This window comes from Tachypleus tridentatus, chromosome 10 (assembly GCF_004210375.1).
Source record: "Tachypleus tridentatus isolate NWPU-2018 chromosome 10, ASM421037v1, whole genome shotgun sequence".
NCBI lineage: Eukaryota > Metazoa > Arthropoda > Merostomata > Xiphosura > Limulidae > Tachypleus > Tachypleus tridentatus.
This window is the reverse complement of record NC_134834.1, coordinates 116,099,505-116,117,613: the sequence shown is the minus strand read 5'-3', so window position 1 is coordinate 116,117,613 and position 18,109 is coordinate 116,099,505. Positions and strand designations below refer to the sequence as shown.

Below are 18,109 nucleotides of genomic sequence, written 5' to 3'. Positions count from 1 at the left end.
CAGCCGTGGGGGCGTTATAATGTGACGATCAATCCCACTGTTCGTTGGTAAACGAGTAGCCAAAGAGTTGGCGGTGGGTGGTGATGACTAGCTGCCTTCCCTCTAGTCTTACACTGCTAAATTAGGGACGGCTAGCACAGATAGCCCTCGAGTAGCTTTGTGCGAAATTCCAAAACAAACAAATTATTCTGTAATACCTCTACATTGTTATTACAGCTACAAATACTCAAGAGTTTAATGCCATCTATAAACTTTGTTAATTTAATAATTATGCCCTTGTCAATATCATTAACCTAAATAAGAAAAAGAAAATATTAAAGCACTGATCCCTAGGGTATTCAGCTAGCTAAAGGGGATTCCATAAATAATATTTTTTCTTTTCTCTTATCAGATTCTCTTACAGTCCAACTGTATATTTTTCCCCAGTCATCATAGTGGAATTTTCTCACTTTTTATATATAAATTTACAAATTAACATCCTTGATTTTATCCAGTAACATGCAACACCTTCGAAATAAGTTAATGTATTAGTAAGAGCACATTTCTCTTTAGTCTATCTATGTGATTTCCTTTTGTGATGTCGTATTTTACTAGATGATTTTACAAAGTATCTTTGATTAAACTCTTTAAAATCTTTCACAGTAAAGAAATAAAAATATGGTATTCTCAAGTAACACCGGTTTCCCTCAAAAGTGAAAAGTTATGGTTCACAGACTAACACAATGGTAGCATATATTTGCAAACCATTTAGTTAATAAGTAAAGTTTTCGAAGCTGGCATTTCTTTAAGTTTAGTTTGGACACAAAAGGTTGTTCAAGTTAGATGTCCAACTGTTCCTTACTTTGATTGCACACGAGGCTGAATTATTCTCGTTGATCATTGAGTGTACTAAAGCTGCGTCTTCACTCGTGATGTCCAGAAATAGGTAGCTGTCTTCTTCTGTGGACTAAACAAGAAAGAACTAAGTGAGAACATGGAGTCATGGTGCTGAATAAATGAAAAATTCTGTATGTGTCAACCTAATGAGTTAAAAAGAACACTTGGTATGACTGTATACCGCAAGTCTAACTTAATCTATAATTTATTGATTAAATGTTATCACATTTTAAAATAGGAGTAAATTATAACAGTCACATCATCTTTAAAGTCCAACATTGTGTCTGCTAATCTACATGAAATGAAAGGGTAAAAAAAGTTCGTATAGAAAGAGTTAGGAAATCCAAAAGAGCTTTTGAGAAAATCTGATTGATAATGTTAAACTAAAATGATCAAATGGGGATTGAGCCTTCAGTGGATACTGGTGGAAAGTTTTTTGTTGAAGAGCACCAAGTGGCTCAACGTTACGTATGAAACTTATTATAATGCTGAACATCTGGTTTCAGTAGCATAATGGGCAGAGAAATGATAGCCCATTGTGTAGCTTTGAGTATAACAAGAACGAGAGTGACAACAACAAAAACGCAAGATATGATGTTAGTAATATTTCCAAATATAAATACTTTATGGGAAATACTTTTACTGATATAAAATGTGTAGACGTTAATACCGATGTGTTATAGGAGATCGTAAGCCAGTTTAATTAAGTTTCTAGTTTTTTTAGTTAATCTTCTATTCGTCTACCCTATCTGTATGTTTAAACCTCTTATGCATATGACATTTACCCTTTATTTTCTCCTTTATGCCTTTGGTAAGCCATACAGGTTAAATTATCCCTTTTATCTTTTTCAACTTTTTTGGAACCAGCTTCTCTTGAATTAAATGCATTGTTTTGTTTGTTTGTTTGTTTTTGGAATTTCGCACAAAGCTACTCGAGGGCTATCTGTGCTAGCCGTCTCTAATTTAGCAGTGTAAGACTAGAGGGAAGGCAGCTAGTCATCACCACCCACCGCCAACTTTTGGGATACTCGTTTGCCAACGAATAGTGGGATTGACTGTAACATTATAACGCCCCCACGACTGGGAGGGCGAGCATGTTTAGCGCGACGCGGGCGCGAACCCGCGACCCTCGGATTACGAGTCGCACGCCTTATGCGCTTGGCCATGCCGGGCCTTGAATTAAATGCATCGTAATTTTTAAAACTTTCACAAGCCACATCACCATTTCAATTTTTTGTCTTAATTCACTAATAATAAACTTTGTGTCATTGTTTCAAAATTGGTTTTCTGAGAACTGAAGCGACAATAAACAATTTTTTATATATCCTTACCATCCACAACTGTTTGCAGAACATTCAGTATTGGCGATAATCATAATAAATTTAGTTATATAATTATATTTTTGAATTTATTTCAAATAAGTTAAAAATTATATATATATATATATTTATTTACTTGTTATCATGACGCCCTCGTTCGTACTTTGTAATTACGAAAATGGCTTATTTGACAACGTGTAAAAAAGATAAAACCGGCTTTATTTGTTGCAGTTTGACTTCTATTATTTCAAAATGCTTTATTTTTTTAACGTTTTTGATAAGTTTATATCCTTTAGTACACAGCAAAGGAAGTCTTTTGGTATTACAAGAAGATAACTGGAAGGAAATGCTCTCAGGAGAGTGGATGGTTGAATTGTAAGACGTTTGACTTCAAGTTCTTTGCTTATGACTCAGTGACTAATTTTATTTTTAGCTTTAAAACTTAGGCTATAGTTGTTTATAAAATATAGTGGAGGGCAAAGCCTAAATATTATTAAGGGTACTATTACGAGGTTAACACCTTAAAGCTTCTAACAATTTTAAACCTGAATCGGGCCACTTTGTATATTCTGCGATCCATAGAAAAAGTCTCAAATCTTTTAAGATCGTACTTTGACTCTTGTAGCCTTTAGTCTCTTTTCATAACCAATATTCGAAAGCCAGGAATCATTTTTGTGGCCCATCACTGAACTTTTCCAATAAAATCAGTATATTTGTAACAAGGGACAAAAACTGAACACAGTGCTTTATATAAGACTTCATCAAACTCAAAGGTTTGTACAATGCGATAATAACCATACTTTCCTGAAATAAAATTTCCCCTAGATATCGCCCAAAATATATTCTCTTCCAACTCCATAAGTTAACAAATGGATGTATAGAACTTGCAGAACAAAAGGTAATTGTTACAATCCATATTTGGTCCTGTGGCTTCATAATAAAAATCTTGAAAGTAATGGACCATTTTTCTGTAATTTTTGTGTTTAACCCTTTAATGGTATTAAAGTACATTTGTTAAGTTGCCAGTTATGTATAATTTTATAAGTTCTTTTATATATCAGAATTATTAACATTTGAATTTAACAAAAAAATAAAAGATTATTTTTCCCCACAATGATGTTTAGTACACTATTTTCTTAAACTGTTTGTGCTAACCCTAATGTTTACTCTAGAGAATTTGGAAAAGGAACAGCTGTTAAGTGCATGTAGTAAAAATGTATTTTGATATTATTTCTGCTGGAAAAATAGTTAGTTTTATTTCAAAAGTGACATTTAAATCTTCTATACAATAGTTATAATTTTGTATATTAGCATGTGGACAACAAAAGATTATTTGGTCAGGACTTCAAAGCTGTCCACAAACATCCACATTGAGAGAAAAATAAAAACTTAAACTATTCATTTTTTTCATAAGGAAATTACTGATTAAAAAGTGCAGGTCTACACTATTACAAACGGAAACTCCTTCCATATGTCTGTCACCTTCATTTTTTGTAATTAGCATTTGATTTTTTTTTCAACTGTATTTGCTATTGTCTAATTTGTGCCAAGAATTTATTATGCAAAATATGAACTATCTATCTGTGTGTGTATATATATATAATGCACTACTTTAATCTTAGTGTTATAAATGATAGAATTTGTAAGGAATACTTCATGCATTTTATAAGAGAAATAAAAATAATTATACATTTAATTTTTCACACTACACTCAACTGTTTTCCAAGTAAATAAAACCTTGTGTACTTGACATCAGAGAAACCATGAAATCAATGTTTATAAGTAAGGAAAAATTAATGCACGAATGTACTAGACATGTTTTTGGACATCATGTAATTTATAGCACAATTAAAACCTCCAGTTTTCAAACATAGTACATCTGTTTTTGTACCATAATTTCGCAAGATGCACCCTTTATCTTTAGGAAGGGAAAAACAGTGTTTTTTTTTAATTCCCATACAGTGAATCAGTTGTTTGGATTTAGTGATGAAAACATTTCTTTTCTACTTTGAGAGAATTGTTTTTTAATATCTCAAGTGATTCCATTACATAGAAGTAACTACTAGAAAGCACCATTTTGAACACATTTCTTGTGATGAATTTAATGTTTAAGTATTTATTTCTTTGTGTTTGTGTATTTCTCTTAAATCTGTTTATAAACTGGTTTGTTTTTACATAGCTTTGCACCTTGGTGTCCTGCATGTAAGGCCTTAGAACCAGTTTGGAAAGAATTTTCTGGCTGGAGTGATGACTTGGGAGTTCGAGTTGGTCATGTAGATGTTACCCTAAATCCAGGTATAGAAGTAGATCTGTCAGTCAATGTAAACAGATATTCAGATTCTAATATTATGTACAATTTTCCTTCTTTTTTTTTCAAATTTATGCAAATATTTTGAAACATTTAGAAATGTTTTCAACTACATGCAGTACAAATGAGTAGAGAAAAACAAAAATGTTAATCAGATCTTATTTATTGAATGTCATAAATGTTTGGAAGACTCGTGAGGTAAAGGGAATACAGTATATTTGGTTCTTATGTGAACAACATTGTTACTAGTTTTAGTAAACTGGTTGGTGTAAATTCTGTATTACCCTTTTGTATACATTTTAATTTCTTGAGATGATGATTTATGTCAAAATATAAAGTTTGATGTACACATTAACAGAATATATGTTATATTTGAAATTATTTAAACAAGAATGGAAACAGCAAAACTATAGTAGGTAAACAATTTTGTTTTGGCAGGCCATGTAAATTTTATACAAGCAAAAAAAATGCACACAGGCTCAAACATTTATAATTAATAATATATAATTAATTTATAATACATGTCTCAAAATCCTATTTTGAATGCTGGAAGGGATAACAGTTACTACTGATGTTTGCTTCATATGTACATTTAAACATCATGCTACAGTTATTTTAAAATAATTCTCCAAACTATAACGGTTCCCTTACCTACTTATAAAGCAACACACAAAAGATATGGAATTCATAGGTTTTCCAAGTACAATGGTGAATCAACAACCACCATAGGGAGATGTGATAAAGGTATAATATTACTTTTTATTTAGTATCTTTTATCATCAACTGTATATTTGATTATTTTAGTTTTTATCCAAAGCTTGGGAACAAAAAAGAGCCTTGAGGAATCTCTTTACTCCTCAAATTAAAATGTACTTTGAGGCAGTGAGATGTCAAATTTACTCTTGAAGCTGTTTTCAGTTTCTAGACAATATAATTAGATAAATGTTTCAATGATTGTTTTTTTTTGTATCGAGTTTCACCTTCGAGCCCTAACAATGGGGATATCATCTTTTGGACTTCTCGGTTTTGCATCCTGTTATGATAGAGAATAATCCTTAATAGGTTTTTTACTGACCATCAAAGGCACTTTTGTTTATCAAAGAAACTTTTAAAAATTGAATGTTTAATTCATGCTATAAAAATAGGTTTTCATAGAAAGTGTATATCATTTATTATTTGATTTGATCATTTTTTGTTATTATTTGTGATCTTATGACAGGATTAAGTGGAAGATTTATGGTGACAGCTTTACCAACAATCTATCAGTAAGTATTTCTCTTAGAATTTCTATAAAGTATCTCATACATTAACACTGTTATGCTGTGTGCTTTGTGTTCATGGTATATTTGTATACCATTAAAATGATTGAAAAGCTAAAAATATAAGGCTGTTATTTTGATTACTAAGGATGCATAGTTTCATAATGTTTAAATAAACCAAGTTTTATGTGTTAAATTTGGTGCACTAGTCAGTTTGAAAAGATATAAATATGCTGATAAAATTGATTTTGATTGTAAGTAAAACATTTGAAAAACTTTACTTTCTAAATTGTAGTTTCATTCTGCTTGTTCAGTATTAAAAGGATATCCTAAAATAAAATGAATATAACTGTTTTTTCTTGCACATTTTAAACAGATCAGTTTATAACCTAATCTTCCATGAAGTATTAAACAAAATCCTTACAGAATAAAATTACAAAAATAAAATATTTTTCTTTGAAAACTTAGTCTGCAGTTTGTGTCACCTTACAGACAATTATTTGGATACATTTTTATGACATGATATTCCACTTTTAAAAGATAAAGGTTTTTGTTGTTATGTGTGCAATAGGTACAGTTATACACAGTACTGTTTACCATTAGAAACTGTTAGTTTTTCAAATTTTTACCTTTATTTATGTCTTACAAGGAAAGCTATACAGAATCTGTACATTCAGAGTTTATTCTGTTTTACTCTAGGTATATGAAAATCAGAAATGTATTGCATTAAATCTATTTGATAGATTTGATCTATTTGATAGATCCAGCAGAAGGTACAATTCGGAACAAAAAATGCCACAAATCACTGAAATAAATAAAGCTGGATGTTTTGTGTGTTTTTTAGTGATATTATTTCTTGTAAATATAAGTGGTAATGAAACATCAACAATATTATGTATTAGTTTTCAAGAGTACTGTATTTTCAGTGTGAAGGATGGACAGTTCCGACAGTACAGAGGGTCTCGAGGAAAGGAAGCTTTTATAAGTTTTGTAGAAGAGAAAAAATGGACCAGCATTGATCCTGTATCTTGGTGGCACTCACCACAGTCTTTTATGTAAGTGAATTATGGTTGCATTGGTGGCACTCACCACAGTCTTTTATGTAAGTGAATTATGTTTGCAATTGGACAAAGTTGTGTATATAAAAAAATAAAATATCAAGTATAATATAATGTACCAATAAAATATGTTTTGTAAATTAGGGTCCTGTTTTAAGAATTAAAATCTACTTCATTAGCAACAGGTAAAATTGTAGCCGGCCATCTTGTTAATGTACTAGTTGCTACCAGTAAAATTTAGAACAATTTTTTTTGGATGGGTATGGAGTGGTTAACATGTTGGGCTTTAGATTGAAGGATTCAATGTTTGAGATGTAATACTGCTGAATATGTTGTACATTATAAAGTGACATCAATTATGTTACTTGGTTTAAAGTTTCAGACAAAGTCTTAATGGCTTCATATGCTAGTGATTGGCTGCCTTCTGTCTTCCTAGTAGTTCATAATTTGAGATAAATATATTTGAATCCTAGATGTTTCTGATGTAGCTTACACCAATGCATGAATAAGATACCAAATGGGATGAAACATTCCAATTCCATTAAGCCTTTTTTTTTTAAGAAATATAAGTATTTTTTTCAGAGTTAACATGTTAACCCTAAAATGTAATTGCAATTCATTATTAATTAGGCTTATAAGATTGTATTGTTTAGTAGTAATTTAGTAAATTAAAAACCAATTTCACACTTGAATGTTCTGTGCAGTACTTTTTGAAGTGTTTCATTTATTTAGAATTTTAAGTATTTATTTTAAGACACTGTAAGTTATAGTTCAAAACATTTAGTGAAGACTGTGGTACCAACAATGTTAATAGAGTACAGACTCCAAACATTCTGATAATATGGAGACCTGAGAGAGGGTTTTTGATTGAATCAAAGCTTTTTGTACATTGAGTCTTCAGTAGGTAAAAAGTCGCATAATTCCGTTTCACGGTTTCTCTATAGTTGTGAATAACATCCATCTCAGTAAATGTAATGCTCCTGTAGGAGACAACATTTATTTGATGCTGTTTCTGTGTTACAGCACTAACACACAACTGGTTTTAAGTTGATAACAAGATGTGATGATAACACTCAGTAAGTTAACACATTTCACATACTGTTAAAATGGGGTTGGACTGACAGGAGAATTTTCCTATCAGTCATACGTTAAAATCTTCAGGTTCAAACCAAATATTCAGCTTTAGGATCCTGTTTGTTCCTAATTGTGATTCTTAAAGCTGAATGAAGTCCATAGTGTCCAAGATATTCTTTGTGATCACATGGTTCCATATCTATGTTGTAAAGATAACCCAGTTATCAGTATACCATCATCAGCTTTTGTTTTTTATTATTACAAGTGTTGGAGTTTTGGATTAATTGAATGAAAACAGTCTCTCACTGGAGATGAGACTTCACATTTGAAAGGATTTGTCTGGTCAAGATGTGTGCATGTTGAATATGCCTCTATGGTTGTCATAGGTAACTTCCCTCTACTGCGACAGTGCTATGTGAGAATGTAATGCAGTCCGGTGAATTTTTGTACCTCTTCACTTTTGTAACCTTGCATGGTATTAAAGACACTGGAAATGAGACAACTATTCTCCATATGGTGTTTTGTAGCTCCAACCTCAAAGAATTTTTTACTGATTCATATATTTATTTTCTTACCCTATTCAGTGTTTCTGTTGCATTGTACTACAGTTCTTGATCCTACTCTTGGGTCTGCATAAACATGTTTATTATTCTTGTATACCTGCTGACTGGGTCTGCCTGAGTATGTTTGATTCTTCCTCTCTATCTGCTGGCTGGGTCTGCCTGAGTATGTTTGATTCTTCCTCTCTATCTGCTGGCTGGGTCTGCCTGAGTATGTTTGTTGATTCTTCCTCTCTACCTGCTGGCTGGGTCCGTCTGAGTATGTTTGTTCGATTCTTCCTCTCTACCTGCTGGCTGGGTCCGTCTGAGTATGTTTGTTGATTCTTCCTCTCTACCTGCTGGCTGGGTCCGTCTGAGTATGTTTGTTGATTCTTCCTCTCTACCTGCTGGCTGGGTCCGTCTGAGTATGTTTGTTCGATTCTTCCTCTATACATGCTGGCTGGGTCCGTCTGAGTATGTTTGTTCGATTCTTCCTCTCTACCTGCTGGCTGGGTCCGTCTGAGTATGTTTGTTCGATTCTTCCTCTATACATGCTGGCTGGGTCCGTCTGAGTATGTTTGTTCGATTCTTCCTCTCTATCTGCTGGCTGGGTCCGTCTGAGCATTGGTGGCACTCACCACAGTCTTTTATGTAAGTGAATTATGTTTGCAATTGGACAAAGTTGTGTATATAAAAAATAAAATATCAAGTATAATATAGATGTACCAATAAAATATGTTTTGTAAATTAGGGTCCTGTTTTAAGAATTAAAATCTACTTCATTAGCAACAGGTAAAATTGTAGCCGGCCATCTTGTTAATGTACTAGTTGCTACCAGTAAAATTTAGAACAATTTTTTTTGGATGGGTATGGAGTGGTTAACATGTTGGGCTTTAGATTGAAGGATTCAGTGTTTGAGATGTAATACTGCTGAATATGTTGTACATTATAAAGTGACATCAATTATGTTACTTGGTTTAAAGTTTCAGACAAAGTCTTAATGGCTTCATATGCTAGTGATTGGCTGCCTTCTGTCTTCCTAGTAGTTCATAATTTGAGATAAATATATTTGAATCCTAGATGTATCTGATGTAGCTTACACCAATGCATGAATAAGATACCAAATGGGATGAAACATTCCAATTCCATTAAGCCTTTTTTTTAAGAAATATAAGTATTTTTTTCAGAGTTAACATGTTAAACCTAAAATGTAATTGCAATTCATTATTAATCAGGCTTATAAGATTGTATTGTTTAGTAGTAATTTAGTAAATTAAAAACCAATTTCACACTTGAATGTTCTGTGCAGTACTTTTTGAAGTGTTTCATTTATTTAGAATTTTAAGTATTTATTTTAAGACATTGTAAGTTATAGTTCAAAACATTTAGTGAAGACTGTGGTACCAACAATGTTAATAGAGTACAGACTCCAAACATTCTGATAATATGGAGACCTGAGAGAGGGTTTTTGATTGAATCAAAGCTTTTTGTACATTGAGTCTTCAGTAGGTAAAAAGTCGCATAATTCCGTTTCACGGTTTCTCTATAGTTGTGAATAACATCCATCTCAGTAAATGTAATGCTCCTGTAGGAGACAACATTTATTTGATGCTGTTTCTGTGTTACAGCACTAACACACAACTGGTTTTAAGTTGATAACAAGATGTGATGATAACACTCAGTAAGTTAACACATTTCACATACTGTTAAATGGGGTTGGACTGACAGGAGAATTTTCCTATCAGTCATACGTTAAAATCTTCAGGTTCAAACCAAATATTCAGCTTTAGGATCCTGTTTGTTCCTAATTGTGATTCTTAAAGCTGAATGAAGTCCATAGTGTCCAAGATATTCTTTGTGATCACATGGTTCCATATCTATGTTGTAAAGATAACCCAGTTATCAGTATACCATCATCAGCTTTTGTTTTTTATTATTACAAGTGTTGGAGTTTTGGATTAATTGAATGAAAACAGTCTCTCACTGGAGATGAGACTTCACATTTGAAAGGATTTGTCTGGTCAAGATGTGTGCATGTTGAATATGCCTCTATGGTTGTCATAGGTAACTTCCCTCTACTGCGACAGTGCTATGTGAGAATGTAATGCAGTCCGGTGAATTTTTGTACCTCTTCACTTTTGTAACCTTGCATGGTATTAAAGACACTGGAAATGAGACAACTATTCTCCATATGGTGTTTTGTAGCTCCAACCTCAAAGAATTTTTTACTGATTCATATATTTATTTTCTTACCCTATTCAGTGTTTCTGTTGCATTGTACTACAGTTCTTGATCCTACTCTTGGGTCTGCATAAACATGTTTATTATTCTTGTATACCTGCTGACTGGGTCTGCCTGAGTATGTTTGATTCTTCCTCTCTATCTGCTGGCTGGGTCTGCCTGAGTATGTTTGATTCTTCCTCTCTATCTGCTGGCTGGGTCTGCCTGAGTATGTTTGTTCGATTCTTCCTCTCTACCTGCTGGCTGGGTCCGTCTGAGTATGTTTGTTCGATTCTTCCTCTCTACCTGCTGGCTGGGTCCGTCTGAGTATGTTTGTTCGATTCTTCCTCTCTACCTGCTGGCTGGGTCCGTCTGAGTATGTTTGTTCGATTCTTCCTCTCTACCTGCTGGCTGGGTCCGTCTGAGTATGTTTGTTCGATTCTTCCTCTCTACCTGCTGGCTGGGTCCGTCTGAGTATGTTTGTTCGATTCTTCCTCTATACATGCTGGCTGGGTCCGTCTGAGTATGTTTGTTCGATTCTTCCTCTCTACCTGCTGGCTGGGTCCGTCTGAGTATGTTTGTTCGATTCTTCCTCTATACATGCTGGCTGGGTCCGTCTGAGTATGTTTGTTCGATTCTTCCTCTCTATCTGCTGGCTGGGTCCGTCTGAGCATTGGTGGCACTCACCACAGTCTTTTATGTAAGTGAATTATGTTTGCAATTGGACAAAGTTGTGTATATAAAAAATAAAATATCAAGTATAATATAGATGTACCAATAAAATATGTTTTGTAAATTAGGGTCCTGTTTTAAGAATTAAAATCTACTTCATTAGCAACAGGTAAAATTGTAGCCGGCCATCTTGTTAATGTACTAGTTGCTACCAGTAAAATTTAGAACAATTTTTTTTGGATGGGTATGGAGTGGTTAACATGTTGGGCTTTAGATTGAAGGATTCAGTGTTTGAGATGTAATACTGCTGAATATGTTGTACATTATAAAGTGACATCAATTATGTTACTTGGTTTAAAGTTTCAGACAAAGTCTTAATGGCTTCATATGCTAGTGATTGGCTGCCTTCTGTCTTCCTAGTAGTTCATAATTTGAGATAAATATATTTGAATCCTAGATGTATCTGATGTAGCTTACACCAATGCATGAATAAGATACCAAATGGGATGAAACATTCCAATTCCATTAAGCCTTTTTTTTAAGAAATATAAGTATTTTTTTCAGAGTTAACATGTTAAACCTAAAATGTAATTGCAATTCATTATTAATCAGGCTTATAAGATTGTATTGTTTAGTAGTAATTTAGTAAATTAAAAACCAATTTCACACTTGAATGTTCTGTGCAGTACTTTTTGAAGTGTTTCATTTATTTAGAATTTTAAGTATTTATTTTAAGACATTGTAAGTTATAGTTCAAAACATTTAGTGAAGACTGTGGTACCAACAATGTTAATAGAGTACAGACTCCAAACATTCTGATAATATGGAGACCTGAGAGAGGGTTTTTGATTGAATCAAAGCTTTTTGTACATTGAGTCTTCAGTAGGTAAAAAGTCGCATAATTCCGTTTCACGGTTTTTCTATAGTTGTGAATAACATCCATCTCAGTAAATGTAATGCTCCTGTAGGAGACAACATTTATTTGATGCTGTTTCTGTGTTACAGCACTAACACACAACTGGTTTTAAGTTGATAACAAGATGTGATGATAACACTCAGTAAGTTAACACATTTCACATACTGTTAAAATGGGGTCGGACTGATAGGAGAATTTTCCTATCAGCCATACGTTAAAATCTTCAGGTTCAAACCAAATATTCAGCTTTAGGATCCTGTTTGTTCCTAATTGTGATTCTTAAAGCTGAATGAAGTCCACAGTGTCCAAGATATTCTTTGTGATCACATGGTTCCATATCTATGTTGTAAAGATAACCCAGTTATCAGTATACCATCATCAGCTTTTGTTTTTTATTATTACAAGTGTTGGAGTTTTGGATTAATTGAATGAAAACAGTCTCTCACTGGAGATGAGACTTCACATTTGAAAGGATTTGTCTGGTCAAGATGTGTGCATGTTGAATATGCCTCTATGGTTGCCATAGGTAACTTCCCTCTACTGCGACAGTGCTATGTGAGAATGTAATGCAGTCCGGTGAATTTTTGTACCTCTTCACTTTTGTAACCTTGCATGGTATTAAAGACACTGGAAATGAGACAACTATTCTCCATATGGTGTTTTGTAGCTCCAACCTCAAAGAATTTTTTACTGATTCATATATTTATTTTCTTACCCTATTCAGTGTTTCTGTTGCATTGTACTACAGTTCTTGATCCTACTCTTGGGTCTGCATAAACATGTTTATTATTCTTGTATACCTGCTGACTGGGTCTGCCTGAGTATGTTTGATTCTTCCTCTCTATCTGCTGGCTGGGTCTGCCTGAGTATGTTTGATTCTTCCTCTCTATCTGCTGGCTGGGTCTGCCTGAGTATGTTTGTTCGATTCTTCCTCTCTACCTGCTGGCTGGGTCCGTCTGAGTATGTTTGTTCGATTCTTCCTCTCTACCTGCTGGCTGGGTCCGTCTGAGTATGTTTGTTCGATTCTTCCTCTCTACCTGCTGGCTGGGTCCGCCTGAGTATGTTTGTTCGATTCTTCCTCTCTACCTGCTGGCTGGGTCCGTCTGAGTATGTTTGTTGATTCTTCCTCTATACATGCTGGCTGGGTCCGTCTGAGTATGTTTGTTGATTCTTCCTCTATACATGCTGGCTGGGTCCGTCTGAGTATGTTTGTTCGATTCTTCCTCTCTACCTGCTGGCTGGGTCCGTCTGAGTATGTTTGTTCGATTCTTCCTCTCTACCTGCTGGCTGGGTCCGTCTGAGTATGTTTGTTCGATTCTTCCTCTCTATCTGCTGGCTGGGTCCGTCTGAGCATTGGTGGCACTCACCACAGTCTTTTATGTAAGTGAATTATGTTTGCAATTGGACAAAGTTGTGTATATAAAAAATAAAATATCAAGTATAATATAGATGTACCAATAAAATATGTTTTGTAAATTAGGGTCCTGTTTTAAGAATTAAAATCTACTTCATTAGCAACAGGTAAAATTGTAATGGCCATCTTGTTAATGTACTAGTTGCTACCAGTAAAATTTAGAACAATTTTTTTTGGATGGGTATGGAGTGGTTAACATGTTGGGCTTTAGATTGAAGGATTCAGTGTTTGAGATGTAATACTGCTGAATATGTTGTACATTATAAAGTGACATCAATTATGTTACTTGGTTTAAAGTTTCAGACAAAGTCTTAATGGCTTCATATGCTAGTGATTGGCTGTTTTCTGTCTTCCTAGTAGTTCATAATTTGAGATAAATATATTTGAATCCTAGATGTATCTGATGTAGCTTACACCAATGCATGAATAAGATACCAAATGGGATGAAACATTCCAATTCCATTAAGCCTTTTTTTTAAGAAATATAAGTATTTTTTTCAGAGTTAACATGTTAAACCTAAAATGTAATTGCAATTCATTATTAATCAGGCTTATAAGATTGTATTGTTTAGTAGTAATTTAGTAAATTAAAAACCAATTTCACACTTGAATGTTCTGTGCAGTACTTTTTGAAGTGTTTCATTTATTTAGAATTTTAAGTATTTATTTTAAGACATTGTAAGTTATAGTTCAAAACATTTAGTGAAGACTGTGGTACCAACAATGTTAATAGAGTACAGACTCCAAACATTCTGATAATATGGAGACCTGAGAGAGGGTTTTTGATTGAATCAAAGCTTTTTGTACATTGAGTCTTCAGTAGGTAAAAAGTCGCATAATTCCGTTTCACGGTTTTTCTATAGTTGTGAATAACATCCATCTCAGTAAATGTAATGCTCCTGTAGGAGACAACATTTATTTGATGCTGTTTCTGTGTTACAGCACTAACACACAACTGGTTTTAAGTTGATAACAAGATGTGATGATAACACTCAGTAAGTTAACACATTTCACATACTGTTAAAATGGGTCGGACTGATAGGAGAATTTTCCTATCAGCCATAATGCTAAAATCTTCAGGTTCAAACCAAATATTCAGCTTTAGGATCCTGTTTGTTCCTAATTGTGATTCTTAAAGCTGAATGAAGTCCACAGTGTCCAAGATATTCTTTGTGATCACATGGTTCCATATCTATGTTGTAAAGATAACCCAGTTATCAGTATACCATCATCAGCTTTTGTTTTTTATTATTACAAGTGTTGGAGTTTTGGATTAATTGAATGAAAACAGTCTCTCACTGGAGATGAGACTTCACATTTGAAAGGATTTGTCTGGTCAAGATGTGTGCATGTTGAATATGCCTCTATGGTTGTCATAGGTAACTTCCCTCTACTGCTACAGTGCTATGTGAGAATGTAATGCAGTCCCGTGAATTTTGTACCTCTTCACTTTTGTAACCTTGCATGGTATTAAAGACACTGGAAATGAGACAACTATTCTCCATATGGTGTTTTGTAGCTCCAACCTCAAAGAATTTTTTACTGATTCATATATTTATTTTCTTACCCTATTCAGTGTTTCTGTTGCATTGTACTACAGTTCTTGATCCTACTCTTGGGTCTGCATAAACATGTTTATTATTCTTGTATACCTGCTGACTGGGTCTGCCTGAGTATGTTTGATTCTTCCTCTCTATCTGCTGGCTGGGTCTGCCTGAGTATGTTTGCTTCTTCCTCTCTATCTGCTGGCTGGGTCTGCCTGAGTATGTTTGATTCTTCCTCTCTACCTGCTGACTGGGACTGTCCGAGTAGGTTTGATTCTTCCTCATTACCTGCTGGCTGGGTCTGCCTGAGTATGTTTGATTCTTCCTCTCTACCTGCTGGCTGGGTCTGTCTGAGTATGTTTGATTCTTCCTCTCTACCTGTTGGCTGGGTCTACCAGAGTGTGTTTGATTCTTCCTCTCATCTGCTAGCTGGGTCTGCCTGAGTATGCTTGATTGCTCCTCTCTTCCTGCTGGCTGGATCTGCCTGAGTATGCTTAATTCTTCCTCTCTACCTGCTGGCTGGATCTGCCTGAGTATGCTTAATTCTTCCTCTCTACCTGCTGGCTGGGTCTGCCTGAGTATATTTGTTCGATTCTTCCTCTCTATCTGCTGGCTGGGTCTGCCCGAGTATGTTTTATTCTTCCTCTCTACCTGCTAGCTGGGTCTGCCTGAGTATGTTTTATTCTTCCTCTCTACCTGCTAGCTGGGTCTGCCTAAGTATGTTTGATTCTTCCTCTCTATATGCTGGCTGGGACTGTCTGTGTATGCTTGATTCTTCCTCTCTATATGCTGGCTGGGACTGTCTGAGTATGCTTGATTCTTCCTCTCTATCTGCTAGCTGGGTCTGCCTGAGTATGCTTAATTCTTCCTCTCTACCTGCTGGCTGGGTCTGCCTGAGTATATTTGATTCTTATTCTCTATTTGCTGGCTGGATTTGTCTGAGTATATTCGTTCGATTCTTCCTCTCTATCTGCTGGCTGGGTCTGCCCGAGTATGTTTGATTCTTCCTCTCTATCTGCTGGCTGGGTCTGCCCGAGTATGTTTGATTCTTCCTCTCTACCTGCTGGTTGGGTCTGTCTGAGTATGTTTGTTCGATTATTCCTCTCTACCTGCTGGCTGGGACTGTCTGAGTATGTTTGACTCTTTCTTTATACCTGCTGATTTGGTGTCATTTATGACTTGGTTGGTTTTTCTGGCTGTGGATGAAGAGTATTTTAGCCCCAGGAACATATCCAGTCATTACCTATACTGGTCTGCTTGCCTGAGAATCTTTCACTATAGATAAAGAACAACAGATTGCTACCTGACCATGACTACATGATAATTACGTGTGACCACACATGCGTAGGTGATGGTTCTGTTCATAAGTGCGTACTGCCTGACTTAAATTTTTATGTTATTTAGAGGGTGAGGAAGGCAAGTGCAATAAGTTACTTGAAAGACGGTGATAGCTTAGAACTGTGGGTGAGTTCATGCATGCTCTGCTTTATGTGAAGGACGTTCAGAACTTGAACCATGTGTTTGTTGATATCAGGGAAGCAATTCCTTGAGGCTTAGCTTTTTATATGTCGGAGGAGAGTACCTGTTTGAAATTCATTTTAACTCTAAATGTTTTTACCTTTAAATTATATATTTAAAATTCAGATAGAAAAGCCAGTTATTGTTGTATTTGAAATGTACTTCAACAATGAGGCATATGTCACAAAATTTTGACTATATTCTGGTATTTATTTTTTAATTTTTAAGTATATAAATCTATGTAATTTTGTTTAGATTGCATAATATCTACTAGAACATGAAGTAGTGAGGTTTGATAAAGTGTGTACTTGTAAGTTAAACACAACTTGTAATAAATATTGTTTCTCATAATAATATTAATTATGAGATAATCACTTTCATGCCTTTGTTATGTAAAGAATTGTATTATTTTTATTTTCTCTTTCACTGACCAGAATGTCCATTGTCTCCTACTTTTTCAAGCTTTCCATGGCTCTTAGAGTAAGTAATGAGTATCTCTTTTGCATCTGCAGAATGTAATTGTTAATTGTATAAGTCAATTTGTATTGGAAATCTAATGGAATGTTTTCCTCTGTGGAATTGTGTTCAAAACTGTCCATTTGATTATATATATCAAGAAATCACAGAAAATTAAGATTAATATACACCTGCCATAAAAATATTTTGTACCGTTTCTTAACTGTTCCCACATTGTCATAAGTGTTTTTTTTCTATTAACAATACCTTTTAATAAAGTTTGATAACTATATAACATTAACACCAATATTGTAAAATGACTAATACTAGTTGGTTAAAGAAATAGTGATGTAATGGTTGTATAACCCAATGGTTCATAACCTTTTTATGCTATATACTCTATTCAGATTTTTGAGCAATTGTCATACTCTGATACATATAATTTGTTGTACAAAACATAAGAATGATTTATATGAACTCAGTATGATGGGGTCAAAAACCTCATGAAAATAATATTCATAACTTATTTAAATAGCTTTATTACTAAGGTATGTCAATAAATGTGGCATCAAAACATGTTTATGATTCACATTTTAATTTTGTACAAGTTTCATTTATTTGTTTCGAGAGGCAATATTAAAAGACTTTGTCTGTGTCACAAGACGCATCTGGCTTTGGATTTCTTCCTTTTAGAATTTTTTAACATCAAGAATAGGCCGCTTAGGCTTAGAACTAATTAGAAACATAAAACTTTGAGCTTCATATACTTTTCATTTGCTGAAATATCAATTTTTTAAAACCAGTTAATTCCTTTTTTTAATGTATGTTCTTTAATTTTATATGTTTAAAAATGGCTCTAATGGGTAGAGTAACCACTAGTAGAGGAGTGAACAACATTTCGACCTTCTTCGGTCATCGTCAGATTCACAAAGAAAG

General features: G+C 34.1%; 1 protein-coding gene across 1 annotated transcript in view; it reads left to right on the top strand.

The window, feature by feature from the left end:
* The first annotated feature begins 2,344 nt into the window (after positions 1-2,344).
* Positions 2,345-18,109, top strand: part of LOC143230134 (thioredoxin-related transmembrane protein 1-like) — a 27,185-nt gene continuing 11,420 nt past the window's right edge. Inside the window, exons 1-5 of the mRNA XM_076463200.1 lie at positions 2,345-2,570; positions 4,375-4,490; positions 5,723-5,768; positions 6,689-6,817; positions 17,152-17,197. Of these exons, the coding sequence (XP_076319315.1) occupies positions 2,374-2,570; positions 4,375-4,490; positions 5,723-5,768; positions 6,689-6,817; positions 17,152-17,197 (534 nt within the window). The 5' untranslated portion in view covers positions 2,345-2,373. The remainder of the gene's footprint in view (positions 2,571-4,374; positions 4,491-5,722; positions 5,769-6,688; positions 6,818-17,151; positions 17,198-18,109) is intronic.